This window comes from Piliocolobus tephrosceles, chromosome 13, assembly GCF_002776525.5.
Source record: "Piliocolobus tephrosceles isolate RC106 chromosome 13, ASM277652v3, whole genome shotgun sequence".
NCBI lineage: Eukaryota > Metazoa > Chordata > Mammalia > Primates > Cercopithecidae > Piliocolobus > Piliocolobus tephrosceles.
Window position 1 is genome coordinate 53,404,570 of NC_045446.1, and position 12,416 is coordinate 53,416,985.

At 48.9% G+C, this 12,416-nt stretch overlaps 1 protein-coding gene across 2 annotated transcripts in view; it reads left to right on the forward strand.

The window, feature by feature from the left end:
* Nucleotides 1-12,416, forward strand: part of GALNT18 (polypeptide N-acetylgalactosaminyltransferase 18) — a 371,780-nt gene that overhangs the window by 332,221 nt on the left and 27,143 nt on the right. For both annotated transcript variants that reach the window (XM_026454004.2, XM_026454005.2), the window contains one exon: nucleotides 11,449-11,613. In XM_026454004.2, the coding sequence (XP_026309789.1) occupies nucleotides 11,449-11,613 (165 nt within the window). The remainder of the gene's footprint in view (nucleotides 1-11,448; nucleotides 11,614-12,416) is intronic.

Sequence of the window (12,416 nt, forward strand, 5' to 3'; positions counted from 1 at the left end):
GTCTGACATTAATGACGTGGGGATGTACAATAGCTCAGTAGGGAGGGGAATACAGGAAGAAGCATCATAGGAGAGGGCAGAGACTATTTTGAACAACAAATCAATCTGTTAGAGTAGTTAAGAAGTATGAATTGACTGTCACAAGCTGATGCAGAGTGGGCAGACTGTTGTTTGTGAAAAGAGGGTCAGGGGAAGTATTCCTCAGTGCATACGATATGCACCCTCTTTGCTGTTTGTGAGTGTGTGAGTAGGCACAGCTTATAGCAGACCAACAGACACAGCTATGAAGTGTTTTGAGCAATACCTTCCAAAATAGAGCCCAGTAGTCAGATATCAGGTGTTTGAGATTTCTTGAACATAGAGAACTTACTAATGAACAAGCTAACTGTATTTGTAAATTTGGGGGGGGTCATTATCAACAATAAAACAAATTTGGGTAGCTTAAGGTAAAGACAAAGGGTGAATGTTTTAGAGAAAACCTGGGGCCATTCCTTTTTAGACTCAGAGGAAAGGTTGAGGGGAAAGGCAGGAACTAGGACAGTTCCAGGGGCCTCAGCAGTAAAATTCATGGCTCTTCCCTAGAGAGTTGCCCTAAATGTATCTTAGCTTCAGGGCTACTTTTCTGTGTCTTTCTCTTTCAGGTTTTAAATTCCTGGGAGAAGTCCTCTTGGCTCTTTGTAACAGCTCCATTCTCACTGATGGGCAGGGTGGCAGAGTCCCAGAGCATAGACCATTTGGGCCAAGCGCAGAGCCATCTTCAGAGGAAATGGGTCACTGTCAGCCAGGCAGCCCCTCCAAGGGGTGTGTGCTAAATTACCAGAGGCAGGTACTTCCTGAGGGTCAAAGCGAGGATGAAATGTGCTTTTTACCAAAGGTGTCCCTTATCTCCGGATGACCTCATCACCTACAGAGAAGGATTGGCAAGATAAGTTTGTGTGATGGTGTCCCATGAACCCACGTCAGAAGGGTGTAGCTGTTCCTCAGAGCTCCAGGTCTGCCTTGCAGGGACCTCAGGTGTCATCATGGCTGCTGCACTGAAAGGTGGCCTGTCAGATGTGGAGTCCCCAAAAGGAAGGCTCAGGAGCACCAAGTCTGGTGTGTATGAGCCCCACTGCTGACTGAGGTTGCGCTAGGGCCCAAGTCCAGTGACAGGCTTGGGCTCAGCCTCTATCTAGTGTCAGTGCTGAGGACCTGGGCATAATGGCCACAGGTGGAGCTAGCCACGGGCCAGCATTGTCTTGAGTCAGGTTTCTCTAGAAGCAGATCCTGAGACAAGGGTTTTTGACAAGTAATGTATCTGGAAGGCAATTCTAGAAGTGGAAACATGAGCCAAGGGAGAAAGACAACCAATGGCATGTGAATGCACAGGTTAGCAATGTGGGCCGCTGATGCCAGTGCTGCTGGGGATTTCTGGAGGCCTGTAAATTATCCCAAGAAGGAAGAAGGATGGGTTATTTGTCCGCCAGCTTCCATCCATCATTGGTTGGGGGCTGCTTCTGGAGCTAGGTACAGGAAAGGCAAGCTCCTGCAGCAAGAAAAGTCCCCCAGGCAGAGGGTAGCAGGGGCCAACAGAGGAGGTTGTTCACACAGCCAGGGTTGGGGAGTGCCCAGATGCATGGGTGAGGCACTAACAGTATCCGCTACAGCCACAAACAGGGCTCACACCAGGTTATGCTGTCAAAGTGAATGGGATGGGTTTTCCAGGAGTCACTCGAGCTTTGTCCTATATCCAGGAGAGGCTGAGCCCTGAGGGGGATTGCCACCACACCCTTGCTATGTTCCACATCTGATGATGGTCTTCTCAAGGGTTGCTGATGGGCCAGGTGTGTGTTGAAGGACAGCCACTGAGGGCTGTCAGTCTCTCTGCCTTTTAAGACTGAGTACAATGACTGCATCTCCAGAGCACCGGAGATATCCGAGTGCAATGTCGCTTTCCATGCCCTTTGCGGCTCTTTGCTGTCTAGTTTTGTTCTGACAGCAGCACACATCCTGCGCATATCCTTTCCCTGAGCCAAGAATTGAAGTCCAATTCTTCAACCACGGGAACCCGGCCTACCGCCCTGGCCATTGTTATTGATTGGGCCTCCTCTGTGATCTGTCCCATGGCAGCGTGTTTCTGCTTGATGTGGCTTTTGTTTGCAGCACCCATCTGTGTCAAGGCACTTTGCTGGAGAGAGCCACTGAGGCAGGAGCCTGTCCCAGGCAGCCAGGCTGGTCTGGGGGATGCAGAGGGCAGGAGGAGGAAAGGGAGGAGCAGTGGCAGAAGAATCTGGATGAGGGGCTAAGGCCTAGATCAGGAGAGTTTGCAAGTGTTGGTCCCCAGAGACAGACCCGGAGGCTGCAGAAAAAGGGAGACTTCACCAGCAATCCCAGTAAAATGGGGCACCCATTCTTTGTCTTATACTCAACCACACCGAGGCACCTCCAGGCCAAGCTTGCTTTCAGGCTCCTTGGATGTTTTTGAGTCAGAAGACTCTTAGAGCCCCTCAGATGTGCTAACAAGTGGGGGCACTCACTGATCTGAGTCACAGCTCCCTGGGGGCCAGCAGGGTGCTACCCAGTCTCTTCCCCACTCATCCCATTGGCACTATCATTCCTTAAATGGCATTGTACTGTCAAGCCTCTGTGGCTTGTGTTTGCCTGTTTCCTCCGCTAGAAGTCCCTTGTCCTTGACAAATATTTGGGCAAACTACTCTCTCTTTAGGGTGTTCTCTTTAGACTCATTACTCACTGACAGCCCCAGGTAGAGACTGTTACTCCAGCTCTGGGGCACCCCAGCACGCTGCCCACCCATCTGTTGTAAGCTGGCCACGAACATATTCCACCCATCCTCCAGCATGTCTGTCTCTCCACCAGGCTGACTCCCTGAGGGAGGGGCTCCCCGTCTCCTCTCTGCTTTCCCAATGCCCAGGCCAGCCCCGGTACCTGAGAGGCACAAAAGTTGTTTGTTGAATTGATTGGGATCAACTCCTCACTGATAGGCTGAATTCCAGTTATAAACCTCTCCCCAAAAAGTTGAGGGATTCGTGTGCCTGTGCTCAGCCTCACCTGTTCCTCCTCCGCCAGGGAAATGGGTTCACAGAGGAAGCCCTGAGCTAGAAACCCAGCCTTACACATGTATGTCATCACACTAATGGAGAATGGTGCTTATAAATGCTTCCCGTTCCTCACATGGACCTCATGCTGTGGTTGATGAACAGAAGATCATTCTGGAAATGACTCTCCTTCATTTCTGATTTAGCATCAGCACACTGTGGCCCTCAGCACTGTAATGAACCTCTGTGTCAAGGGGTTAATGACCAATAACCAAACCCTTAAATCAGCCTGCCTGTCTGCAGAGAGGCCTGCAGCTTGTTCTTTGAAGAAGAGGAAAAAGCCCATTTCTAATACACATTCTGGATGTCACAGCCAGCACTCTGTAAATTGAAATTTAATAAAGCAAGGCTCCCTTCCTTCTTCCCGCCCTCTGTGTCTGGCATACTGCCTGTTTCCATGACTCTTACCTGGAGACCTATTGATCAGACTCAAGACAGGGGCACAGAGATGAGGGGGTGAAGCATTGCAGCTGGACGGGTAGCCCTCTCCCTCCTAGGTCTTTTCTTGCCCTCCTATGGATACCCTGGTCCTTGCCTACCTTGTCCTTGCCCTGCAGATAGGGATAAGTTCCCCCTTCTCATTGTAGGGGCAAGCCAGATCCCTATCTGCAGGGACATTGCTTTTAAGCTAGAATCCAGAAGGGTGTGTGCTGCACCAACATTTTACTCCTAGACTTCCCAAACTCTCCTTAACCCAGCTGGTTTTCAACCTTAGTTGCACATTAGAATCACCTGGAATAAATCCCTGTGCCCAGGCCCCAGCCCCCGAGACTGTGGTTTGTAGGTTTTAAAGCTCCCCAGGTGATTCTGCTGTGCAGCCAAGGTGGAGAGCCCTGCCTTAGCTTGATTGCATTTAGGAGTTTGTCCTTGTGAGTCTTGTGATTTCATTTGCTCTCAGATATTCCTCCTCTTGCAAGATCCAGGCCATAGCTTGACTGTGCCTTCAATGACCTTTGCCAACCGCCCGATTTTAAAAGTTTGCAATCACCCTGTTATATGCAACTCTTAACTCCCTAGACAGTGTCACACCACTCCCCTGTTATGTCCCCCAGCCCCTCAGAGAGCTGGGCTCTTAATTCCTTGTTGGGCTGCAACCATCCAGAATACGGATAAATATCCAAAGAAATGACAGGGATGCTGGTTCATCCATTTCCAGTGTAAGTGCCTGGCCAGTTCAGTTGTTTTCTCCCTTATGATGGGTTCTAGAACCTCTTGTAAACAGTGTCCCAGTATAACTCTCCCTTTCCAACCCTCATCACCCTCCAGGCCCAGGACAGTTTCAGCCCAAGATGATCACTGCTGCCCCATGCTGGAGGCTCAGCAGGGAGAGGCTAAATGCCCCAAAGATACCTCATTTTGCACGGACACCTACTTGATAGGCCAGCACAGTTGCCAAGGAAGCCTCATTTAATGGAGGAAAAACAGCTGGTCCAAATTTACATGCCCATTGTTTGGAAGAGAACTCGTACTCCAGTTGTGCCTTGAAAATGTGTCTATTATTAAGTAATGTAACTAACCCTATTTTGCCCAATGTTCTAGATTTGCCTGGGAGGCCCTCCTTGACTCTTCCTCTGCCCATCCCATGATTTTTGCATCTCAGTCTTTATTTAGCTTGGTGAAGGTTCTAGAATTTCTGCGGAGGCTGAGGCATGACATAGGTATTGAGGTCTTGATAGAAGAGGGGATTGGATGATTGAAAAATACATAAATTGTAGTTCTACTTTTAGTTCTTTAAGGAATCTCCAAACAATTTGATCCAGCAATCCCACTCCTGGGTATCTCCTCAAAGGAAAAGAAGTCCTTCTATGGAAAAGACTGGAACACGCATGTTTATAGCAGCACAATTCACAATTGCAAAAACATAGAACCATCCTAAATGTCCATCAACCAACGAGTAGATAAAGAAAATGTTGTGTAAATACCATAGACTTCTACTCAGCCATGAACAGAAATAAGGTAATGGCATTTGCAGCTACCTGGATGGATCTGAAGGCCATTATTCTAAGTGAAGTAATTCAGGAATGGAAAACCAAACATCCTATGCTCTCACTTAAAGTGCAAGCTACGCTATGAGGATGCAAAGGCGTAAAAATTATGTTATGGACTCTGGGGACTTGGAGGAAGAGGTGGGAGGGGAGTGAGTAATAAAAGACACACAACAGGGCCAGGCACAGTGGCTTGTGCTTGTAATCTTAGCACTTTGAGAGGCCAAGGCAGGCAGTTCACCCGAGGTCAGGAGTTCGAGACCAGCCTGGCCAACATGGTGAAACCCTGCCTCTACTAAAAATAAAAACAAATTAGCTGGGTGGGTGGCATACGCCTGTAATCCCAGCTACTTGGGAAGTGAGTCAGGAGAATTGCTTGAACCCAGGAGGCAGAGGTTGCAGTGAGCTGAGATCATGCCACTGCACCCCAGACTGAGTGACACAGTGAGACTGTCTTAACAAAACAAAAACAAAAAAACCACTACATATTAGGTACAGTGTACACTGCTTGGGTACTGGGTCCACCACCTGTTCCCCCAAAACTACTGAAATAATTTTAAAATAAAAATATGTAAATTGGCCATATCAAAGAATGCAAGGGAGTGGGGCCTGGTGGAGGTTGGAGGCAGGAGGTTGAGGTTCTCGTCCGCATGTTTGCAAAGGCTCTTTGGTGGAATAGAAGGTAACAAAGGCCTCCTCATCCACAACATCCTCCTCCTGGACAGATGCCTCCTGCTTTAGAGAAGTGGTTTCTTAAAATTCATCAAAACCTATTGTTCAAAGAAAATGTTATATGAAAGTCAATTATCCAAAAGACAAAAGAAGATCTGCTGTGGTGGGGCTGGGAGAGGGACTCTGGAACCCCAACCGCAATGGCCCCTGAGACCCCTTCTTGGAGTCCCCAGAGCTCAGCATGACAACCTGGTGGGAACGGCCCTGGTAGTCCCATCGCTGGTTCATGGGTGAGTTCAGAGTGGCCCTTGGGACCAAGCTCCCAGGCCTGGGCAGCTGTAGCTGAAGTTCAGGACTGGGCAGAGGCGGTGGCCATCAGTGCGGCCGAGGAGAGCCCCTCCGAGGAATGGGTAAGGGACCACAGGCCCTGAGCTGCCAGAACTCAGCCTTCCTTGGGACTTCTCCCTAGGCAGGGAGGGGAGAGAGCAACTGCCTACCTGAGTGTCTTCATAAGTTTTTAAAACTCTCATAGCCTCAGTTTCCTTGTTCTTAAAAGTGGCAGTAGCCACAGGCATGGAAAACACCTAGCAGAGGACTGCTAGGAGCACAAAACTGTGCATGTTTTCTTCTCTTCCTTCCCTTCCTGAGGCTGTTCTGCTCCAGGTGGCAGTTTCCATCCACCAGGTGAGGCTTGACACATGTGAGGCGTGGCTCCTACGGAGGGCTGGAGGCCAGGCTCTCAGACCAGGGTATCCTACAGGGTGGGGCCCTTTCCCCAAGGTGAGGGGACAGAGTCCGGAGAACCTCTGGCCCTGGGGGACATTACCCAGCCTTGACTCTGTGGCTCCGAAGGCAGGAATGTGCAACCAGAGTTCTGTGGTCTCCCTGGCCAGCTGTTAGCTCTCAGTCACGGCTCCTACCCCTGGCCTGGAGGAGAGGAAAATGCTGCTAGCATAAGATCCAGGATACGGATGTGTTGATTCTTTCACCTTGCAGGTGATTTTGCTCTTCCTTCTGCAAGCATCAAAATGAAATGCTGGACATCTGGTTTGCAGCCCTGCTGAGCTGTGTGGGGCTGAGTAGAGAATGAGCCAAATCATTGGCAGCTGGGGAGGAGCTGAGTGGGCAGGGATGATGTTTCTCTGCCCTGGGGGCTTGTAAGACGTCCACAGGCAGGATAACAGCTTACCCCAGCCTCGGACCAGTTACAGGAGGGATGCTGCTGTCTCAGAACTTTGTAGCATCTTTTATTCTAGGCCCCTCCAGCTCTCTAGTACTGTATTAGTCCAGGTTCCCATCATGACTGGAAGGGATCACAGTGGAAGTCCTCTCCTGGCTCCCCACTGCCCCTCCAGCCTGGAGGCTAGAGCTGGAATGACCCCAGGGAGGTGCATGAGGGAGGTGAGTGGTCACACCTGTAGCTCTGGAGTTAAACTGCCTTGCTGTAAATCTCAGCTCCTCACCAACCGTGTGACTTTGGAAACATTGCTTATGGTCTCCTTGCCTCAGCTTCCTCGTCTGTAAGGTAAGGGATAGTATTAGTACCTGCCTCACAGAGTTATTGCTAAGATTAAACAAGAATAAAGCATGTAAGTTATTTCATGTCTGGCACAGGGTAAGAGGTAAAAACACGTCAGCTTTTATTATACGCTAAGTTGGGGTATCTCAACAGCGGCACTACTGACATTTTGGCTAGATAATTCTTTGCTGTGGGGGGCTGTCCTGTGCATTTAGGATGTTGAGTGGGATCCCTGACCAGCCACTACACACCTCCCACCACCCCCACCATCATGACAACCAAAAATGTCTCCAGGCATTCCAAATAGCCCCTGGTTTGTAACGTTCCCCCATTGAGGACCACCGTTCTAAGTCACTTCTTGCCTTACACTTTCCAGAGTCTCCATTGCTCAGAAAGCTTAGCTATGCTTGCTGGGCCTGCAGGCACTGAAAGTGGGGCAACTTGTACAAAACTTTTTCCCTTTTTTTGTGTTCAAGCCATTGGTTTATTTAATCCACTAGGCTGGGCTTCTGAGATGTCCACGTGAGGACTTGAGAGAATCCTCTTTGCCAAACCTCCCTCTGTGATCTGCCAGCTTCGTGGTTATGCCAGTCAAAAGGCACTTTGTTGTTTTGTTTTTAAATAACAACTGTCCAGCCCTATTACGATTTTCCCAGACTCTGGAGCAATAAACAGCTCTGATGACAGCTGTACCAGATAGTAAGTGCACACGTTTCTCCTGGCCTCTCCCTAAACTCTTCAGAGCAGCTAAGTGGATAAAACTGATTTCAGCTGTTACCTGAGTAGCCACTTGTGTCTGCCAAGTCTGCTCCGGAGACAAGAACCAGGCTCTGATGACAGAGAAGAAGAAAAACATGGGAATGACTGGCTCCCTTGCTGTCCTTGTCTTACAGCCCACATCCCTAAACCTTAGGAAATCTGGGTCCTGGCATGCAGGGAGATTAAGAGCTACAGTGTCCTCAGGAGGTCACAGTGCATTCAACGCAAGGGCATAAACAGGTGTGCACCTTTTGGTGAGAGGCCCAGGTGGCAGGTTGAGGCCCCACACAGTTGAATATTCAGGGCAGGCTTTCTGGACGCGGTGGGTTCTCGTTTCTATTTTCAAAGTAGTGAGAGTTGGGGTAGGTGAGTGCAAGAAGTAGGGGCACTTCTCATATTCATGTGCTTGGGGTCATTATTTCCTGATACATTGTTGGTTTCCCTGAAGTGGCATGGCTTCTCCAGGACAGGGACCATGGATTTTCTCATCTCTGTAACCCTAGATCCCAACTTAGAGATTACTTGTTAGTTGAATAGAGGTGATGCCTAACTCTATGGCTGTTTGACTTTCTACATCCTACCAGTTGCCAAGTTCTCCCTCAACTCCAATAAACTAGAAGCCACAGGACATCAGCTTTGTTTGGTGGTGACTTGGAAATCCAGGCCACACAATGGACAGTCTCAGGATTCCGATGAGCAAACCGCCCCTTGCCCAGCATAGCTTTGAAGAGGCTCCCCTTGCCTCTTGTTCTGGTTACATTTCCACGTCGAAGCTGGGCATCCTACATTTGGCCTCTGCTCAGAACTTTGGTCACTGTAAATCCTTCACCTTTGTTATTGGAAGACTCAGTCATTTTAGTCATTTTGATGTCAATTTCCATGGATTTGCCAAACCTGATAACTTGTAAGGTGACCACAGAGAGCAGATCTTAGCTGTAATGAGCGTCTTCTCCTCCTCCCTCTAGACACACTCTCAACCCAGTTCCCTCCACCCTGAGAGGCTGACTTTATGCAACGTTTCAATGGAAATCTCTGGTTTCCAGTTGGGTTCTGCCAATGGCCTGACCTAGTACGAGATTGAAGTGGGGAGGAAAGAGTGAACTTGGGGTGTTTGTTAAGCATCACTTGCCATGACCCCCAAGCCCTGTCAGCTTTCTCTCCATGACTTTTCTCTTACAGGTTCTGGTGACAGCTCTGTCCTCTCATTCCGCTGGGCATAGGGGTACTAACAGCTTCTCGTTACTTTCCCCAGGGAACCATCCTATCCCTTGTGGTTCCCTGACACCCCACCCCCACCTTTGAAAATGGTGCCTTTATTACACACTCCTCAGGTCTCTCCCTATTAAAATGGGTCATCTCTTTCCTGTTGAAGTCTTGACTGTTCCTAAGGGAACACCCTGCCTGCCCTCCACCCCCTCCCAAGAGGCTAAAGAGACTTCTGAGCATCAGGAAGAATCTGCCATGAAGGACCACCCTTACTCGCCCTCCTCATCCACACTGCTTTCTTTCCACTTCTGTCCTTTTTATGGCCTGGCACACAGGGTTAAAAAGTACTTGTCAACCATCCTCTTTTACTAAAGCAAAACATACATCATTTTGCCATTTTGAATTGATCAAAAATATTTGCCAATAAGAATTTTGGAACATGTCAAGATAACCAGAGAGAACACCCTGAATATTCTAACCTAAAGTGGAAAAGTGTGGTATCTTGATTTGTTTCTGGGGCCTAAACACTGGGGCAGGGGGGCACTAATGATGAGGGTGGCAGCATGTTAATGCCTTTAGCAATGTGAGGAGAAGAGTTCACAGAACCCTAAGACTTTTCACTTGGAGCCCTGATTGGGAACCACGGATCACGGCTAAGGGAAGTTGCTGAAAATGTTGAAGGCCAAGAGTCACGTGGCTTTCCCCTAGACCAGGCCCAAACTACAGCCCATGGGAGACTCCTACTTTTGTAAATGATGTGTTCATGAAACACAGCCATTTGTTTATGTTTTTTTTTTTCTGGGATGTGTTTGCACTACAGTAGGAGAGTGAGTTTTCAGAGGCTGTATGGTCCTCTGTGTAGAAAGGAGTTTGCAGAGCGGGCCTGGCTGCTGTCCTCTGAAAGGCTTGCTTACGAGGTTGGCATCCAAGAGCCTGGGTCTCAGGATTCCCAGCAGAACTGATAAGAGTGGCTCTCTGTGCTTAATCTGATTATACAAACAAAACAGCCTAGGTTTGCCACTCACTTTCCTTCTGGAAGTCTGGGGTTTTGGTGCATACCAGGCAGAGGCTGCCTATTTGACAGCCCCCAGTAAAAACCCTGAGTGCTGTGTCTCTAATGTGCTTCTCTGGTAGACAGCATTTCTCATGTGTTGTCACAGCTCAGAGGAATTGAGCATGTCCTGTGCAACTCCCCCGAGAGGGGACCCTTGGAAGCTTGGACCTGGTTTCCCTGGGCTTTGTCCAGGAGCCTTTCTTCTTTTTCCTTTTCCTTTTGGGTTTGTTTTGTATCCTTTTGCTGTCATAAATCATAGCAGTAAGTACAGTTATGTGCTGAGTCCTGTGAGTCCCCATAGAAAATCATCTAGCTGAGGGGTGGTCTTGGAGACTCCCCAGCACACCCACAAAACCAAACATATTTGTCAACCTACCCTTTAAGAAAAAGTTTGCCACCTCCTGCTCTGCACAGTCTTAGTGTGCATGGAAATTATGTGTTACACACCTCCCATCCCACGAGACTCTGTGCTTCCTGAAGGCGCGGTCCAGGCTATTTGCTCTGACAAAGCACAGTATCTGACATGAAATATTTATGAAGGGAGGAAATCGGGGAATCTGTAAATAGTGGATTAAAGGCAGGCAGATCACGAGGTCAGGAGTTTGAGACCAGCCTGACCATCATGGTAAAACCTCCGTCTCTACTAAAAATACAAAAATTAGCCAGGCATGGTGGTGCACACTTGTAATCCCAGCTACTCATGAGGTGGAGGCAGGAGAATCACTTGAACCTGGGAGGTGGAAGGTTGCAGTGAGCCGAGATGCGCCACTGCACTCCAGGCTAGGCAACAGAGCAAGATTCTATCTCTGAAAAAAAAAGAGGGGTTTGTAAACTGGGTGAAGAAATAAATTTAAAAGGTTATGACCAATGTTTTCCAATGAAAGATTAGAATAGAAATCAGTGTATATTACATATGTAAGGGTGTTTTATTTCTTGTAGTTATACAGGTGGACCAAACACTATACTGGATCATAATGTAAAAGGGTTTCTTTTTGTCTATTGCAATAGAAAATAATCTGAAGGCCACTGGATGTGAAGACTCCAGGGTCTTCCCTAACTGTGGCCTCTCTGCCAGCTGCCCAGGAGAATCACTACCTACCCTCCTGTCTCTGTGGCCATTGGCATTTATCCACACTCTCTCCCTCCCTCCACCCCCAGAACGTGTACTACACGAGCAGTCAGCAGATCCATGTGGGCATCCTGAGCCCCACGGTGGATGACGATGACAACCGGTGCCTGGTGGACGTCAATAGCCGGCCCCGGCTCATCGAGTGCAGCTACGCCAAAGCCAAGAGGATGAAGCTTCACTGGCAGTTCTCTCAGGTAGCAACCCAAGCCCGGGCACAGTGGCAGCCGTGTTGGAAAACGAGGAGCGTGGCCTTAGGGGCCAGGGAGGGGATGGAGGAGAGAGGAAGGAGAGAGACTGGCAGTAATGAGGCTGTGGCTCCAGGCTGCTTCTCAGGGTTTGCTGATCACCTACCATGTGCCGTGGGTCTCGTGTGTTAACTATTGATCCCTGTGATATTGGCTCTGAGGGAGTTGATTATTGTTGGTGTTTTATTATAATGATTTTATTATTGTACTTAATTTTTAGATATAAGGAAACTGAGGCTCAGAGAGGGGCGTCCCCTGTCCAGAGTCTCACAGCTAGGGGTGGGGCTGGGATTTAAACTCAGGTCTTTCTGACTTTAAACCTTCACATTTCTCCTATACAAGCCTCTGCTCATGAGATGGAGCCCCCTGTCTCCCAGGTATAGACAGTGCTGGTCTCTGATCTGCAACCCTCTCTGCCTTCTGCCCAGTATTGGGTCACTCTGGGAGAAGAAGTTTCCTTGCTGGGCAGCATCTTGGGGCCATTTGGCAAAAGGCAGTCCTCACACTAGTGACCGTGGGACATTCCTTTATTAAGTCTCTGTTAATTCAGGGGCCCATATTTGACTTCCTGCTCTTCACTGGCCCCTCATAGCTCCCATTATAGAATGGTGGCCAAGGATCTAGATGCCTAGCTTTGAGGAGAACTTCTGCCTCTTCCCAGAGGTCTCCTAGTCACCAGGGAATCTGCTAAGGTAGGATCCGTTTTCACCCACGGATAGGGATGCCTGCCTCCCAGATGGAGCAGGTAAAGT